General features: G+C 51.3%; 3 protein-coding genes across 4 annotated transcripts in view; 2 read left to right on the top strand and 1 right to left on the bottom strand.

The window, feature by feature from the left end:
- Positions 1 to 369: 369 nt before the first annotated feature.
- Tufm (Tu translation elongation factor, mitochondrial) lies at positions 370 to 3,937 on the top strand. 2 transcript variants are annotated; one of them, XM_036190099.1, is made up of 10 exons: positions 373 to 613; positions 715 to 909; positions 1,354 to 1,520; positions 1,737 to 1,841; positions 1,924 to 2,088; positions 2,208 to 2,340; positions 2,424 to 2,528; positions 2,620 to 2,771; positions 2,875 to 2,994; positions 3,609 to 3,937. In XM_036190099.1, exons 1-10 carry the CDS (start codon positions 571 to 573, stop codon positions 3,780 to 3,782), a joined length of 1,359 nt encoding a protein of 452 aa, XP_036045992.1. In that variant the 5' UTR covers positions 373 to 570; the 3' UTR covers positions 3,783 to 3,937. The 2 variants fall into 2 exon arrangements, with proteins under 2 accessions (XP_036045982.1, XP_036045992.1); XM_036190089.1 differs by having other exon boundaries at positions 370 to 613; positions 2,620 to 2,994.
- A 1,552-nt stretch (positions 3,938 to 5,489) lies between these two features.
- LOC118589488 (ataxin-2-like protein) lies at positions 5,490 to 9,017 on the bottom strand. The gene is made up of 9 exons (XM_036196812.1): positions 8,999 to 9,017; positions 8,330 to 8,476; positions 8,154 to 8,226; positions 7,861 to 8,051; positions 7,480 to 7,609; positions 7,272 to 7,393; positions 6,914 to 7,126; positions 6,592 to 6,781; positions 5,490 to 5,969 (listed from the first exon to the last, which is right to left on the bottom strand). Exons 2-9 carry the CDS (start codon positions 8,345 to 8,347, stop codon positions 5,920 to 5,922), a joined length of 987 nt encoding a protein of 328 aa, XP_036052705.1. The 5' UTR covers positions 8,348 to 8,476; positions 8,999 to 9,017; the 3' UTR covers positions 5,490 to 5,919.
- A 134-nt stretch (positions 9,018 to 9,151) lies between these two features.
- LOC118577321 (ataxin-2-like protein) overlaps positions 9,152 to 16,245 on the top strand; it is a gene marked incomplete at its 5' end in the record, with an annotated part of 7,223 nt that continues 129 nt past the window's right edge. Inside the window, 13 exons of the mRNA XM_036177470.1 lie at positions 9,152 to 9,205; positions 9,286 to 9,357; positions 9,591 to 9,741; positions 10,542 to 10,666; positions 12,424 to 12,515; positions 13,123 to 13,323; positions 14,149 to 14,324; positions 14,467 to 14,577; positions 15,026 to 15,217; positions 15,295 to 15,366; positions 15,582 to 15,652; positions 15,818 to 16,113; positions 16,200 to 16,238. Of these exons, the coding sequence (XP_036033363.1) occupies positions 9,152 to 9,205; positions 9,286 to 9,357; positions 9,591 to 9,741; positions 10,542 to 10,666; positions 12,424 to 12,515; positions 13,123 to 13,323; positions 14,149 to 14,324; positions 14,467 to 14,577; positions 15,026 to 15,217; positions 15,295 to 15,366; positions 15,582 to 15,652; positions 15,818 to 16,113; positions 16,200 to 16,238 (1,652 nt within the window). The remainder of the gene's footprint in view (positions 9,206 to 9,285; positions 9,358 to 9,590; positions 9,742 to 10,541; positions 10,667 to 12,423; positions 12,516 to 13,122; positions 13,324 to 14,148; positions 14,325 to 14,466; positions 14,578 to 15,025; positions 15,218 to 15,294; positions 15,367 to 15,581; positions 15,653 to 15,817; positions 16,114 to 16,199; positions 16,239 to 16,245) is intronic.

Here is a 16,245-nt window from a genome sequence, read left to right on the forward strand (position 1 = left end):
GTTGGGGAGAGAGGAGAAAGAGGGAGAGAAAAGCAAACCTTGGTCAAGGAACCAAAGGACTATTGGAGTATGACTTCGGAATGTTAGGAAGCACAGGATCCCTGCAAGAGACATAGGGGCGGCATTTAAGGGCCAAGGACTGGAACCCTCTGGACCCCATCCCTTACTCCAGTTAATTTTGCTTCTCACAGGCTGGGAGATCTTCCTTCCCTATAGAAGGAACGCAGCCCAAGCTAACGCCCGTCGCCCTGGAGACTACAACGCCCATAAGCCTTTGAGGGCGCTGGTGCATTGTGGGATGCTGCGCATCCTCCTCCTAAAACGGCCCCTCAGGCGGAGTTGTGGAAGCGATCTGTCCTTCCCCGCGATACACCAGAGTCCTCCTCTTCCGCTTCATGCCCGGATATCAGTAGCCATGGCTGTAAAAACTGGCGGCTAGAGGCTCCCAGACCCGCTCTCCCGGCCCTCATTTCCGCCGGAAGTGATCTGTAGTCGCAAGTGCCCGTCCTTCCCTGCACGCGCGGGTTCCCGGTGCTTAATTCTCGGTCCCGGTCGCCGAGTACTACCACAATGGCGGCCGCCACCCTACTACGAGCGACGCCCCGCTTCAGCGGTGAGGGGCCGGGTTGGGCGCAGGCAGCCTGGAGACCCGAGGGGCGTCGAGGCAGCGGGGTTCCGATCCACTCCCTTGACTCCAAGCTCCTCTCCCCGCAGGTCTCTGCGCCAGCCCGACCCCGTTGCTGCAAGGTCGGCTGCGGCCGCTGAAGGCCCGGGCATCGCCCTTCTTGTGTCGCGGTCTGGCCGTGGAGGCCAAGAAGACCTACGTGCGCGACAAGCCCCATGTGAATGTGGGTACCATCGGCCATGTGGACCACGGCAAGACCACCCTGACAGCGGCCATCACGAAAAGTGAGTGAGGTTGGGGTGGGTTGGGGTGGGGGCGTCGGGCAATGCCCTGTCAGCTGGAAGGACCAGAGTGGGGAAGTAGGGTGTCGGTAGTCCGCTGAAGTTTAGGCTGGCGCCAAGACACTGCAGAGGAGGGATGTTTGGAAGATGCAGGAGACAGGTTCCCCTGTGCAGGAAGAGCTCTGTGAGGCACAGTCTGAAACGGTGAATGGCTGTCTATGTGTGTGGAATGGTTTGTAAGGAGACGCTGCCAGTGGAGACGTTAACGCGTCAGTGACAAGGACAGACCTCCTTGGACAATTCTTTTTTGTCGCTACCCTCCTCCCCCTGCAAAGTTATCTCCTTGAAGAATTGGAGGCTAGAGAGATTTAACCACCCAGATCGTTCGTGTATGAGGGATCCAGGCGTGTGCCCCGAGCTGAGAGGTGTGTTCTCTTCCTCTGATAGTTCTAGCTGAGGGAGGTGGAGCTAAGTTCAAGAAATACGAGGAGATAGACAATGCCCCTGAGGAGCGAGCTCGGGGTATCACCATCAATGCAGCTCATGTGGAGTATAGCACCGCTGCCCGCCACTATGCCCACACAGACTGCCCCGGTCATGCAGATTATGTTAAGGTGAGGGTTGCTGGGGACCCTCAGAACCTGCTTCGTGTCGGTGGAGGTTTGAGGGGAGGAGGTTGTAAGATAGTGGTGGTGTTTGGCCGTGAGAACAAGGTTTTGTGGCCATGGCTGTGGGTGGCAGAGATGGGGATTTTCACAGCTACCAGTAACTGATGATGCCGGAGTTGAGAGGTCCTGGAACTAAGCTGAGTTTCTTCCTCTTCCACCCAGAATATGATCACAGGCACTGCCCCTCTGGATGGCTGCATCCTGGTGGTGGCAGCTAACGATGGCCCCATGCCCCAGACCCGAGAGCACTTACTACTGGCTAAACAGGTACCAGGGTCTGAGTGGGATGGAAGTTAAGTGAGAAGTGAGATAACTGAGGATACCATCTCCGCCTCTTTCTCACTTGCAGATTGGAGTGGAGCATGTTGTGGTGTACGTGAACAAGGCAGATGCCGTCCAGGACTCGGAGATGGTGGAACTAGTGGAGCTGGAGATCCGGGAACTTCTCACGGAATTTGGATATAAAGGAGAGGAGGCCCCGGTCATCGTAGGCTCTGCTCTCTGTGCCCTTGAGGTGAAAGAAAGCAGGGGCAGCTGCTGTTAGAGGGTGGGGTGGGGCCTTCTTTCTTCTGCCCCGAGACCAGCGTTCTGTGAGAGGAGCAGAATTTTAGCCCTGTCACCTCTCTCCAACAGCAACGTGACCCTGAGCTAGGTGTGAAGTCAGTGCAGAAGCTCCTGGATGCTGTGGACACGTACATCCCAGTGCCCACCCGGGACCTGGAGAAGCCCTTTCTGCTTCCTGTGGAGTCGGTTTATTCTATTCCTGGTGAGGCCTGTGCTCACTTACACCCCATCCCCACAGGGAGCACCTGGCCTGGGGTCCCTGGTGACCTTCCTGGCTCTTTGCAGGCCGGGGCACAGTGGTGACAGGTACACTGGAGCGTGGCATTTTGAAGAAGGGTGATGAGTGTGAGTTGCTGGGACATAACAAGAACATTCGCACTGTGGTGACAGGTATAAGGAGGAAAACTGCGGAGCGTGGGGGCAGTCTCAGAATGATCCTTCCCATGTAGGTCTTGTACCTTCCCTCCCATCTTCTTCCCAGGCATCGAGATGTTCCACAAGAGCCTGGAGAGGGCTGAGGCAGGGGATAACCTGGGCGCTCTGGTCCGAGGTCTGAAGCGGGAGGATTTGAGGCGTGGCTTGGTCATGGTCAAGCCAGGCTCCATACAGCCCCACCAGAAGGTGGAGGCCCAGGTGAGAGCTCCAAGTGATAGTTCGGCAGGGTTGGGCCAAGTTGTCCCTTGCATAGATGCAGGACTTCCAGCCATGCCATTCTACCCATGCTCCTCCTCTTTAGGTCTACATCCTCAGCAAGGAGGAGGGTGGCCGCCACAAACCATTTGTATCTCACTTCATGCCTGTCATGTTCTCCCTGACCTGGGACATGGCCTGCCGCGTCATCTTGCCTCCAGGGAAGGTATGATGGGGCTAGAGGACATAACAGGAGTGGAACCCTGGGGGAGGTGGTACACTCCTTTAACCCCAGCACTCGGGGAGGCAGAGGCAGGTGGATTTCTGAGTTTGAGGTCAGCCTGGTCTGCAGAGGGAGTTCCAGGACAGCCAGGGCTACACAGAGAAACCGTCTGGGGGGGGGGGGGGGGGAAACAACAGTAAAGGAGAGTTCTCCCTAAAGCTGTAGCATAACACACTGGTCAGCCTTTTCTTTGGAAAGCAAGGACTGAAATTCCCTGGGCCAGACTAAGCTTAGCAACGCTGGCATTTACCCAGAGAAACAGGTATGCCATAGAACAGGGCATTTTGTTTTGTTTTTCCCTTGTGTTTTGTGAAGTATGGAGGACTCAGGAAAATCCTGCTGGTTAAAACTGTACCAACACCAAATTCCTGCCCATGGCCCCTTCCCTTTCTCATGCTATCGGCATGTGTCCAGCAACTGGGAGGGAAGGATGAAGCTGTTCCCGACAGGGCTCTTCAGCCAGTTGCATTTTCCCATGACTTGATCTCTTGGCTGCCAGCAGTTCCACAGTGAAGGTACCTTGCTTGGTGACTGCCTTTTCCTTCTCCCTCCATTAGGAACTTGCCATGCCTGGAGAGGACTTGAAGCTCAGCCTCGTCTTGCGGCAGCCCATGATCTTAGAGAAAAGCCAGCGTTTCACTTTGAGGGACGGTAACAAGACCATTGGCACTGGCATCGTCACTGACTTACCAGCCATGACCGAAGAGGACAAGAACATCAAGTGGAGCTGAGTCTGGACTTCTGCTCAGGTTGTTGAGCTTAGAACTGCCTTGGCCAGAGTCCCTCCTGTGGACACAAGCTGCACCCAGAGTACAGCTATGAACACTTCTGCTCAGGAGTGGCCTGCCGGGAGAGGTAGGCAAATAAACTGTTCCGTCAATACTGACCTGTGTCTTGTGCCTTCTGTCTAAGTAGAGGACCTGGAGGAGCACTGCATTTGAGAACCCCAGAGCCATTGGAGTTTCATTCTGACATACATGCCAGACAAGCTCAGACTCAAAGCCATCATCAGTGCTGTGCCAGCTTGAGAAAAACCCAATTCAGTGAGCTTTGTATGACTTCCAGCAAAATACAACTGTGTGTGGTTTTCCTAGATTGGGAAAAAGTCCGGTTGTCACTTGGAGCCGCTGTAGGCTCAGCTCAGGTGTTAATCATCTTTCCCCTACTGTGTTTACTAGGTTAATGCCTGGGTTACCTGTTATATTTTATCTCTAGATTATTAGGTTCTTGGTCCTGGGTTCTAACCTCAGTACTAGAAAAACATAGAAGAGGGAAACAGCTGGAAAAAACAAAGCCTAGATAGGCATGAGAGCATGTGCCTGTAACGGAGGCAGAGGCAGGAGGACAGGCCAGCATGGTCGGTCTACCTGAGGGCCTGTCTCAGGAGCCCAGAAACTCAGACAAGATACTAGGGCACTCAGGAGTCAATGTTCTTAGGTCCAGTCTGACATCTGTTTTGAGAAACCAAAAAACTTAGTCATTCAGTACCAAAGAAGCTTCCTATAGCTCCAGCCTAAGGAGCAGACAGGAAAGAATATATGGAAAACCACAAAGAAAAAGTACCATCCAGGGCAGTTCCTGTTGTCACAAAGCTAAATTGCCTTACAAGTTTTGAGCTAACTACCCAGATGACAAAACTTGAAATCTTCCCATGAAGTGTTCAAGGACAGCGCACTCTCCAGTTCTGCATATTAAACCTGCCATTGATTTCCAGCTTCACCTGTTTATTGCTTTCCTTTACCATCTGTCCAGAATGTCAGCCTTCCATTTCTCCATCCCTTTCATTCACCAATACACAGCCATGCCCAGATTCTGGGGGCTTTCCTACCCTCCCCACAGCAAGTATCTCTACCACTAAGCACCACCCCCATCTTCAGTCCTGGGAGAATAGACTGTTAACCAAGCTTAGGTCACAGAATTCTAAACTGCCTCCTTAACATCTCTGGTGCCTGCCTCAAAGTGGCGGTGCACACCTTTAATCCCAGCACTTGGGAGGCAGAGGCAGGTGAATCTGAGGCCAGTCTGGTCTACAGAGCAAAAATTCTAGAACTGCTTACACAGAGACCCAGACCAAAGAAGCAAAAGAACACCTCTGGTGGGGCTGGAGATGGCTCAGTGGTTAAGAGCACCTGTTGCTTTTGCAGAGGACCTGGGGTTCGTTGCTAGTACCCGTGTGGCACATACACACACAGGCAAAAAACGACCATGTAAGTTTTACGTGGATGGGGGAAAAAGACAAAAACCGAAACCTGATTTTTTTTTATTTTTCGAGACAGGGTTTCCCTGTGTAGCTCTAGAGCCTGTCCTGGAGCTTGCTCTCTGTAGCCCAGAACTCAAGAGATCCGCCTGGCTCTGCCTCCCAAGTGCTGGGATTAAAAAGGCATACGCCACCACTGCCCAGCCCTTATTTATTTTTAAGAAGCAAAACTACAGGCAGGTTAAGTTAGTTTAAAATTTTATTTTTTTTATTTATTTTTTTAAATTTTTTTTATGTAATAAAAAGTAAAAGTCCTTGAGGCATCTGTCTGTCGGTCTCTCACACAGGATACTCAAGTTAATGGGGAAGAACAGGGGGCCCAAGTCTGAGGTTATAAATAATAGAAAATAAAAGATCTTCCGTCTCCAGCGGGGGGGAATAGATGAGAGGATGGGAGGACAAGACTGGGTGGGACCCGGCAGGGGCAGAGCAGGAACCTCCCCCACCCCCGCTGGACCCCAGCCCTGCCCACTTCAAGGACCCCTCCCATTCAAGGTGCTTGGCAGATTTCCCCAGCTCCCCAAGGGAAAGGGGTTGGGGGCGGGGCTAGGACTGGTCCGAGCTGCTGGGGGAAGAGACATAGATCACTCTTCCCTCCACTCATGGAGGTCTCAGGTCGCGGCCAGGACAATCTTCAGTTCCCCGGGGGGTGGAAGGGGAGCTGCTGGGAGGGATGAGAGTGAACTGGTTGGAGGGGAGAGAGAGAGAGCAGGAGCGTTAGAACCCGAGCAGCTGTCCCTCTGTCAATGCTGCGTCCAGGGGGGTGGGGGGTGGGGAGGAGCGGCTCCTCCAGGAGTCTCAGGGGGCTGTCAGAAGCACAGGTCAATCGCTGTTTCCCAGTAGGCCAGAGAGCCCTTACTCAGTTGCCCAGCTCAGCCCCCCACGCCCCAGTCTGGCCCTGTCTGCTGCGCTGACCTTACCTCGGCTAAGTCAGGAGACAGTCGGGGTCACTGAGAGCTGGGGAGGCAGTGGGGAGGGGGGCTGCTGGATCACAACTGAGCGAGGACGGAGGGAAGCAAAGGACAGAGCCAGGAGCAAGCCCCTGGCGGCGGCGACTGTGGCTTCTGCCCACCCTACATACTTCACAGACAGGTGTGGGTCGGCGGGCGCCCTCTGGGACAGCCCTGCCTCCAAGACCCCTCAATCCCCACCCAGAACCCGTGCATCCTGCCCCACCTGCAGCCCCTCAGCTCTTCCATGCCAAATTCCCCCAGCTAACGAGAACTCACGAATCCTGTCATCGGCTCCTCCTGGAAATCCAGGCGCCTGGCCAGGCTGCTCACCTTGGGGGTGTCCGATGTAGGGGTAGGGTGAGGGTGTGGAAGCTGAGAGTGCAGGCACCCCACTCGGGGGCACCGCGCCTTGGGGGGGCCCCCCATGGCCCTGGGGGGGGTGCAGCAGCATCACCTGGGGCGGGTGGGGTGCCCCGGGGTGTGGGGGCGGGGCTGCTGTGACTCCAGTTTGGACATGGGCCTGTGGAGAGAATGAATTTCTGTGCTCAGTGGGACAGGACACTTTTGAGATCCCTTATCAAACAGCACTGCCAAGCGGTACTGCAACAGGACTACCCTTACCGCACATCCTAGGGCATCCCTGGGTTCCTACCTGGGTAACATGGGCCATGTTGGTGAAGCCGTGGGGCAGCTGCTGGTGGGGATGGATGGCATACACAGCAGCTGGCTGGGGGAAGCTGCTCTGAGGGGACTGGGCAGAAGGTCCCGGTGGTAGAGAAGGCGGCGTGCCTGTTAGGGCCCCGGGATGGTACAGATTCTGCTGTGGCTGTCCACTGCCCAGGTGTGGGGCCTGCCCCGCCTGGTGCTGCCGGAGTGGAAGGGAAGTATGAGTATCACCTGCTCACCTGTTTCTCTGCTGAAGAACGACCCAGCTCTATCTAGCCCTCTTCCAGCCACCCATTCCTGGCCCAACCACTCAACCCCCCACCCCCTCCCCACATTACAGGCACCTGAACAGGACTGGGGGCCGCATGCTGGGATTGTGGCTGGCTCCCAGTAGGCGTGGTGGCCGGCTGCGGCTGGTGGCCATGGAGCTGCGTGGCATGGTGTGGATAGGACTGGTGAACAGTGGCTGCAGTAGGAAGGAATGAGACGAAGTGCTGAACACCTCAAACGGATAGAGGCACAGCCCAGTGAAGGAGTAGGCACCAAACTCACCATAGAGGGCTTGGGGGGTAGGCTGCTCTGCAGAGGGGTACTGAGGAGTGGAGGATGACACAATGGCCTGGGGGTGGCTTCCCGATGTCAACATTCGTGGGTTACTTTGAAGCATAGGGGCAAACACCGGCTGGTGAAGAACAAAGTGGTAAGCAGAGCAGCCTGGATATGTCCTGTCAGCTTCCATGAGCTGCCTGAGCCCTCAATAGTTGTAAGATGACTTATAGATCCAAACCACCTTAACTCAGAGGGAACAACTGAACGCAAGGGTTCAATGCCTTGTTACAGACTGGACACTGCCAAGCCCATAGCTGGCCACCGCACTCAGAATAACCCAGTTCCCCTCAATCGGGTTTGCTCCCTCAGAGGTGGACTCTGTACCTGTGAAGGGTAGTGTGCCATGGGCTGCATCATGGCAGGCTGGCCTGGGAACTGCTGTGGGTTGTAGGGGATGTAGGAGGAGTAAGGTGTGGCAGCCACCAGGGGTGGGCCAGCAGCAGCAGCAGCAGCCTGCATCATCGGAGGGGCTGAAGCTGGCTGGTGTTGGTCTGAGCGCTGGGGGGGAAGTGAGCCTGTGGTGGAGGGTACACAGTGCAAGTGCAAACAAAGCTCAAGCTTCAAGTGCCAGGAGGCACTAGGCAGCTCCAACCGTCCTTCCCAACAACCTCGCTCACCTTTTGCACCCCGGTACTTGCCCTGCTGCCCAGGCACCGAATTCGATACAGGATATGGATATATCTGAGGTGCCTAAGGAGAAGAACTGGGGCTCAACAGGTCGCTCATCAACGTTGGAAACAAGACTGAGCTGGACTCCCAGCACTCTCCTTGGCTCCCCTAGTCTCTCTCCTACCTGCACAGCTGGTCCCATGTGGATCTGAGGTATATATGAGATGTACTGGGGACTGTAGAGCCCGCTCTGGCCTGCTGTCAGCACCGGTATGGAAGGTGTTGAGTGAGTACGGGGGCCAGGGGAAGTGGGAGTACTGGTAGATTTGTTCTGTAAGAGACAAGACATGTTATTTCTGTAATGCCATCCCAGCCTTTTTAAATTAACAGCTAACATCCATGGAATGAGGTGTACAAAATACATGCAATATTTTTCCTTATAGCTTTATAGCAAGCCACAAGATGGGCATTCTCCAACTTAAGACAGCAAACAGGCAGAGCCCTAAACAGCTGCCTAAAAAAATCCAGAAGCCCCATGAGTACACCAGTTAAAGCCAAGTCAGTTGATTGGGTAAAGTTCATAGTCCTAACCCTCACACAGATACCTGGCATGCCCAATAGTAAGAAGCAAAGTGACCTGTCAGAATCAATCAGCAGCCCTCCTCACTCAACCCTGGAGATGCCACTGTTTTTCCAAAGCCAGTCTATTGGCTACTGTCCAGACTGCAGCAGTACCTCCTTCTCAAACTAGGGGACAGTGACAGTGTGCTATCCTGACACTGCAGTGCCCTCCTACACCACTCTCCTGTCCCCTCAAGGAAACCCAAGTCTACATGCAACAGTCCCAGCTCACCACAGACAGCAGAGGCTTTGTTGGAAGGATCAGTCACCTGTGAGTGTCTTTTTTTCCCCCTCCTTTGGAGACACTCAATTAAAATAATAAGGGGCAGTCTGGTAAGAAACAGAGTCCTGACCTGCTACCTGTTTTTCCCTTGTGTGACAGGTGTTTGAAGGTGTCTATAACAATTCCAGGATGCTGCATTTCCTGACGGCTGTGGTGGTAAGAGAGAGCGTTAACTCGGGTATTTGAGGAATGGCTGTTTCTGTTCCTGGCAGTGACTTAATCTTCCACCTTTCCAGGGTTCCACTTGTGATGTAAAGGTGAAGAATGGTACCACTTATGAGGGCATTTTCAAGACTCTGAGCTCAAAGGTCAGTGTACTCAAATTAGCTTACTTCTGAACCTGAGGAAGAGAATGAAACTGAGCATGTGTGTTGGGTGACACAAGACAGGTTTGAGGCTTTTGCTAAGGTCTCTGGCTAGTGTTGAAAAAGGCGGGGCAACGTGAGAATTTGGTGTTGAAAGATTAGAAAGGGTAAGAAAGAAACAGTCTTTCCCCCCTCTTTGATACTGACCTGGAATGTTGGGAATGGGGCTTTTGTAGTTTGAACTGGCAGTAGACGCAGTACACCGGAAAGCATCTGAGCCAGCAGGCGGGCCTCGGCGGGAAGACATTGTGGACACTATGGTGTTTAAACCAAGTGATGTGCTGCTTGTCCATTTCCGAAATGTTGACTTCAATTATGCTACTAAAGGTATTGTGCTAGACTGTGTGTCAAGCTCACCGAGTAGAAGGAAGTCCACAGGTTCACCATGCTGACTTGATTATCTTTCTAGCACCTTTTTTGGTAGAGATGATTGAGTGTTCCATCTTGAAAATATATCTTGATGTCTAATAGAGTTCAGTGAATTATGACTGTTATTCCTGATTCCCTTGTTTAGGTTTTTTTGTTTGTTTGTTTTGGTTTTTCGAGACAGGGTTTTTACGCCGCCGCCACCACCAATACCACCACCACCACCATCGTCCGGCCCCTTGTTTAGTTTTTAACTTTTGCTTTTGAATTCTTTTTATTTTATTTTATTTTTTTGAGACAGGGTTTCTCTGTGTAGTTTTGGTGCCTGTATTGGATCTCACTCTGTAGCCCAGGCTGGCCTCGAACTCACAGAGATCCGCCTGGCCCTGCCTCCCGAGTGCTGGGATTAAAGGCGTGTGCCACCACCGCCCGGCTGCTTTAGAATTCTTATTAGATCTGTGATTTGGGTGTTTTGTTTTGTGTGGTAGGGCCTTTCTATGTAGCCCTGACTGGCTGGCCTCCTTGAACTCATAGACATCAAATTGTCTCTGCCTCCTGAGTGCTGGGATTATTGGCATTTGCCACCCCATCTAGATGTGTCATTTAATATTCCTACCTGTTGCCAAATACAAACATAAAAATCTAAATCTACTGTTTTTTAAAAATCTGCTTTGTTAACTGAAACTACACGGTGTCAGGGCGTGAAGGTGGGAAGAAAAAAGATGTATCAGCTGACTCTTGCTCTTCACTTTGCCACACAGACAAGTTCACTGACTCGGCCATTGCCATGAACTCTAAGGTGAATGGAGAGCACAAAGAGAAGGTGCTGCAGCGTTGGGAGGGCGGCGACAGCAACAGTGATGACTATGACCTGGAATCCGATATGGTATGGGCTCCTTTCCCAGGACCAAGACAGGCTGGATGTGGTGGATGTGGATTCCTGATGTAGACAGAGTTCATTCTTTTCTGGGGTGTGTGTGTGTGTGTGTAGGCCAGAGTGCTGGGATTACAGGCATGTGCCACCACTGCCCGTTGGCATTAATTTTTTTTTTTTTCTAGCTGAGGATCGAACCCAGGGCCCTGCGCTTGCTAGGCAAGCGCTCTACCACTGAGCTAAATCCCCAACCCAGCATTAATTTTTTATTATAAAAAGTATAGCTGGGCAGTGATGGTGGCTGCAGCAGCGGTGCTGCATGCCCTTAATCCCAGCACTCAGGAGGCAGAGGCAGGCGGATTTCTGTGAGTTTGAGTCCAGCCTGGTCTACAGAGCTAGTTCCAGGACAGGAACCAAAACTACACAGAGAAACTCTGTCCTGGGGCTGGGGGACTATAATCTGGGCATGATAACTCATGCCCATAATCCAGCCTTGGGAAGTTGATGAAGAACTGTGAGTTCCAGGCCAATCTGGACTATATAACAAAAGCCTGTCTTTTTTTTTTTTTTCTTTTTTTTCTTTTTGTTTGTTTTTGTTTTTGTTTTTTGAGACAGGGTTTCTCTGTGTAGCTTTGCGCCTTTTCTGGAACTCACTTGGTAGCCCAGGCTGGCCTCGAACTCACAGAGATCTGCCTGGCTCTGCCTCCCGAGTGCTGGGATTAAAGGCGTGTGCCACCACCGCCCATCAAGCCTGTCTTTCTTAAAGAAACAAAGGAAATAAAATGATGCATGACTGTTGTGTAGGTCCATATTTCTTCACAAAAACAACTACTTCAATTAAAGTTGTATAAATGAGGCTGGCAAGGTGGCTTAGCAGATGAAGGTGCTTGCCACCAAGCCAAGTGGTGAAAAGGAACAGATTCCTACAGATTGTCCTCAGGCTTCCATATGCCTGCTGTGTCACAGGAACAGACCTACAAAATGTAAATTTTTTAAAGTTTCTTTAAAACAAACAACAGAAGAAACTTATAGAGAGCCATGACAGCACTTCTGATTCCAGAGTTTAGAGCATGGAAGCAAGGAGGACCAAGGGCTTGAGGCAGTCCTTAGCCTCCATGCATTTGGGCCACATGAGACCCTTTATCAAAACCAGATCTTGTTGGGCTGGAGAGATAGCTCAGTGGGTAAAAGCATGGGATACTCTTCCAGAGGACCCAGGTTCAATTCCCAGCACCCATATGGAAGCTCACAACCATTTGTAACAACAGTTCCAAGGGATCTGATTCTATATACAGGCAAAACACACATAAAATCTTGTAAAAACTCCTGTGGGGCTGGAGAGATGGCTCAGAGGTTAAGAGCACCGACTGCTCTTCCCGAGGTCCTCAGTTCAATTCCCAGCACCCACATGGTGGCTTACAACCATCTGCAATGAGATCTGGCACCCTCTTCTGTATATATAATAAGTAAATCTTTAAGAAAAAAATCTTGTTAAGCTGGGTGGTGGTGGCACACGCCTTTAATCCCTGCACTCGGGAGACAGAGCCAGGCAGATCTCTGTGAGTTCGAGGCCAGCCTGGGCTACAGTGTGAGTTCGAGGAAAGGCGCAAAGCTACATAGAGAAACCCTGTCTCGAAAAAGAAATCTTGTTAATGAATACATGGTGGTTCGTTCTATTTATACCAGAGTTTTTAACTTGGTGGAAAGGAATGGCACGTCAGTTTCTCTTTCTTTGTGGGTTTTAAGCATTCTTCCTGTTCTCTCCTTAGTCCAATGGATGGGATCCCAATGAGATGTTCAAATTTAATGAGGAGAACTATGGAGTGAAGACCACCTATGACAGCAGTCTATCTTCTTACACGTAAGTGTTTTGGAAGTTTGAGGGTGGGATGGATGGATGCAGGACTTGCTGTTTAGTAAGGTAGACTTCTGAATGAAACAGTTTTTGTATGGTATGTGTTTTTCTGGGTTTATTAGTCCTTCCTCATGGTTTACTGTTGAACTGCTTTTCTTGTGGGTAGAAGTAACCTTTGTTAATCTGGGAATGTAACTCAGTTGTAAAGTATGTGCTATACAAGCGTAAGGTCCTGAGTTCTGTCCCCAGCAGCCCTATAAAAGGGCGAGTGTGATGGTAAACTTGGGGGGGTGGAGGGATTGCTTGCTGGCCAGCCCGCCTAACCTAATCTGAGTCCCCAACATAACCAGATTCAGAATGTTGTGGTGGTGCTTTGCCTAGGACGTGGTAGCTGTCTGCTGAGTATATGCTGACTGAATTGCAGGTTAAGTTCACTAGTGGGGCTTGTTTGACACATGCAAGGCCCTGGGTTCAGCCCTCAACACTACAAAAGAAAAAACCCAAAGAAATAGATTGACTGCCGTGGACTTGAACTGGTCATGGAGTTACAGCAGTGTTGTCGGTTCATTATTTTTTTGCACTGGGAATGGTGATCTTTTGGGTATATTTTCAGGGTTCCCTTGGAAAAGGACAACTCAGAAGAGTTTCGGCAGCGGGAGTTACGTGCAGCCCAGTTGGCTCGAGAGATTGAGTCGAGTCCCCAGTACCGCCTACGGATTGCCATGGAAAATGATGATGGGCGAACGGAGGAGGAGAAGCACAGTGCAGTTCAGCGGCAGGGTTCTGGGCGGGAGAGCCCCAGCTTGGTGTCCAGGTAACTAGTGGGATGGCCAGGAAGAGCTTCTGTACATTGTTGCTAACTTACCACCTTACTGAGTGTGGGTTAATACCTAGTATTTCCCAGTTTGAGGTCTAGAAAAAGCCTAGAAAATTGTTAATTTGCAGTAAGAAACTTGGGGAGTTTTTAAAAAGTTTTTTTGGGCAGGACATAGCAGGTGCACACCTTTAATCCCAGCACTTGCCAAACAGAGGCAGTCGGATCTCTGAATATGAGGCCAGTCTGGTCTACAGAGCAACTTTCAGCACAGCCAGGGCTACACACAGAGAAACCCTATTTCAAAAACAAGCAAATTTTTTTTTTGTTTGTTTTGGTATGTAGTTTTCCTTTGTTAATGTATTTGTGTGTACTGTTTCTGTCACAAAAATGAAATTTCCCGGGATGGTCGGTGATGGTACACGCCTGTAATCCCAGCACTGGGAAGCAGAGGCAGGCGGATCTCTGTGAGATTGAGGCCAGCCTGGGCTACAGAGCGAGTTCCAGGACAGGCTCCAAAGCTACACCCTGTCTTGAAAAAATCACAATAAATAAATAAAAATAAATGAGATTTCACATGCACAGCATCTCATAAAAGGGTCTCCCAGGCCTTTGTGACAAGTGAGGAGTGGTAAAATTGTGAAGCTCTTGGCCACTTGGACTGGGTCTGGTTTGAGAAGTAAAGTCCTAATCACAGATCCTCTGTGCTGTGACGGATGAAGTGTGGTGGTAGAAATGGGCTCAGGGGTGGGCTTGAGTTAGAAAGGCCCCGTGTTAACGAGGGTGGGTTTGGGGCCTCCTTCCCTTACTGGAGTCTTTCTTCAGGGAGGGGAAGTATATCCCTCTGCCCCAACGAGTTCGGGAAGGTCCTCGGGGAGGAGTTCGATGCAGCGGTTCTCGAGGAGGACGGCCTGGCCTTAGCTCTTTGCCACCTCGTGGCCCTCACCACCTTGATAACAGCAGCCCTGGCCCTGGGTCTGAGGCCCGTGGTATCAATGGAGGTAGGTTATGGTGTGGTAGAAGAAGAAACAGGAAGGTGGGAAGGGTGAGTAATAGGATTTTAAGTGGTTGGCAGGATCACATGTCAGTGTTCATGTAATAAACAGCTTTTTTTTTCTTCACATTAAAAACAAAACAAAACAGGCCCTTCCCGAATGTCCCCCAAGGCGCAGCGGCCTCTGAGAGGTGCCAAGACTTTGTCTTCGCCCAACAGTAGGCCTTGTGGAGAAGCTTCCGTTCCTCCAGCACCTGCAGGTAGAGAACTTGAGTGGGGACAGCTGCAGGCATGGGGACAGGTTTGTACGTTGGGTGGGGGTGGGGGGTGATGGTAAATGAGTCAGGTTGTTGAAATGCTGGAGGCAGTCCATAGATACTTGGTGGGGGGGGGGGGCAAGTTTTGGGAAAGAACTTGGTTTCCCTGGTTCTAACCTGTCAGTCTGTGGGTTGTAGTTGGTTGTCAGCTGTTTCGTTGAGATTTCGGTTTTGTTAGCAACATTTAGAGCAGGAGAAGCTGCAGCATTTCCAGTTTTTGGTGATACCCGAGGATACCATTTTCCTGCCTATGTTACTTACCTGCCCTGGTCTTGCGCAGGAAGTTAGGGCCCTGAGTGTGAAAACTTTGAAACATTTCTTTGGGTTCCCCCCTCTGTGCATGACTTCCTGGCCAGCACTAACCGTCAAATAGCTCTCTCTTTCCTTCCAGTGGGCCGGATGTACCCTCCACGGTCTCCCAAGTCTGCTGCCCCCGCCCCAGTCTCAGCTTCCTGTCCTGAGCCTCCCATTGGTTCAGCAGTAGTGTCCTCTGCCTCCATCCCTGTGACATCATCAGTTGTGGATCCTGGAGCAGGCTCTATTTCCCCAGCGTCTCCCAAAATTTCCCTGGCCCCCACAGATGGTAAGAACTAGGTCTACGCTTGAGAGCTGTGGGGTGTAACTAGATCGCAGGATCTTATGGTGTCTCTCTTTTCTCAGTAAAAGAACTCCCAACCAAGGAGCCCGGTAGGACTTTGGAGGCCCAAGAGCTGGCCCGGATAGCTGGGAAAGGTGAGGGTGTTTTACTCTCTGTGGTCCCATTTACTTGGAGTATTTGCCTTTGGAAGTTCGTTGGCATTCAAAAGCAGTGCCCATCTGCCTTTGGGTTTCATTTCTATTTTAAGAGTCTCATTCTTTGGTTTCTTGTCCTGGACCACTAACTATCCCTGTGTAATCTTTCAAGAAAAAAAGTATATTTTTTCCCTTATTTCATTGTTTTTTCATAGTCCCTGGGCTTCAGAATGAACAAAAACGATTTCAGTTGGAAGAACTGAGGAAGTTTGGGGCCCAGTTTAAGGTGAGTGAAGCTTGCAAAGGAGCTAGGATATAAGCAGGTTGTGGGATGGGTAGGGGCAAAGGCCGAGTGGGTGGGAAAGGATGAGATCCAGCAAGAGTGAGTGTAGGAGGTAAAGAGTGGGGTCTGGAGTGGACAGTATGATCCATTGGTTATTTCTCCTCACAGCTTCAACCTAGTAGCTCCCCCGAGACCGGCCTGGATCCATTTCCTTCCCGGATCTTAAAAGAAGAGGCCAAAGGAAAGGAGAAGGAGGTGGATGGCCTATTGACTTCAGATCCCATGGGATCCCCAGTCTCCTCCAAGACAGAATCCATATTGGATAAGGAAGACAAACCACCCCTGGCAGCAGTAGGGGGCACTGAGGGGCCAGAGCAGCTCCCGCCATCTTGCCCTAGCCAAACTGGCAGTCCCCCAGTGGGCCTCCTCAAGGGAGATGACAAAGAGGAGGGCCCTGTTACTGAGTAAGTGGTGGTGGTGGATGGTGAGCATCTTTGGTGCTTATTAGCTGGTGAGCATGCTCAAGAGCTGGCTTTATTTTCTCTTACAGACAAGTAAAGAAGTCTACTTTGAACCCCAATGCCAAGGAGTTCAAA

Source organism: Onychomys torridus, chromosome 1 (assembly GCF_903995425.1).
Source record: "Onychomys torridus chromosome 1, mOncTor1.1, whole genome shotgun sequence".
NCBI lineage: Eukaryota > Metazoa > Chordata > Mammalia > Rodentia > Cricetidae > Onychomys > Onychomys torridus.

What these genes read in the sequence shown, in the direction of transcription:
- Tufm (XM_036190089.1), top strand. Translation starts at nt 571, where the DNA reads ATGGCGGCCGCCACCCTACTACGAGCGACGCCCCGCTTCAGCG. An exon ending in AGCGACGCCCCGCTTCAGCG is followed by an intron (nt 614 to 714) that starts GTGAGGGGCCGG and finishes CTCTCCCCGCAG; the next exon opens with GTCTCTGCGCCAGCCCGACC. An exon ending in GTCGGTTTATTCTATTCCTG is followed by an intron (nt 2,341 to 2,423) that starts GTGAGGCCTGTG and finishes GGCTCTTTGCAG; the next exon opens with GCCGGGGCACAGTGGTGACA.
- LOC118589488 (XM_036196812.1), bottom strand. An exon ending in ACATGGCCCATGTTACCCAG is followed by an intron (nt 6,782 to 6,913) that starts GTAGGAACCCAG and finishes TTCTCTCCACAG; the next exon opens with GCCCATGTCCAAACTGGAGT. An exon ending in CTACATCGGACACCCCCAAG is followed by an intron (nt 5,970 to 6,591) that starts GTGAGCAGCCTG and finishes CCCTCCCAGCAG; the next exon opens with CTCCCCTTCCACCCCCCGGG.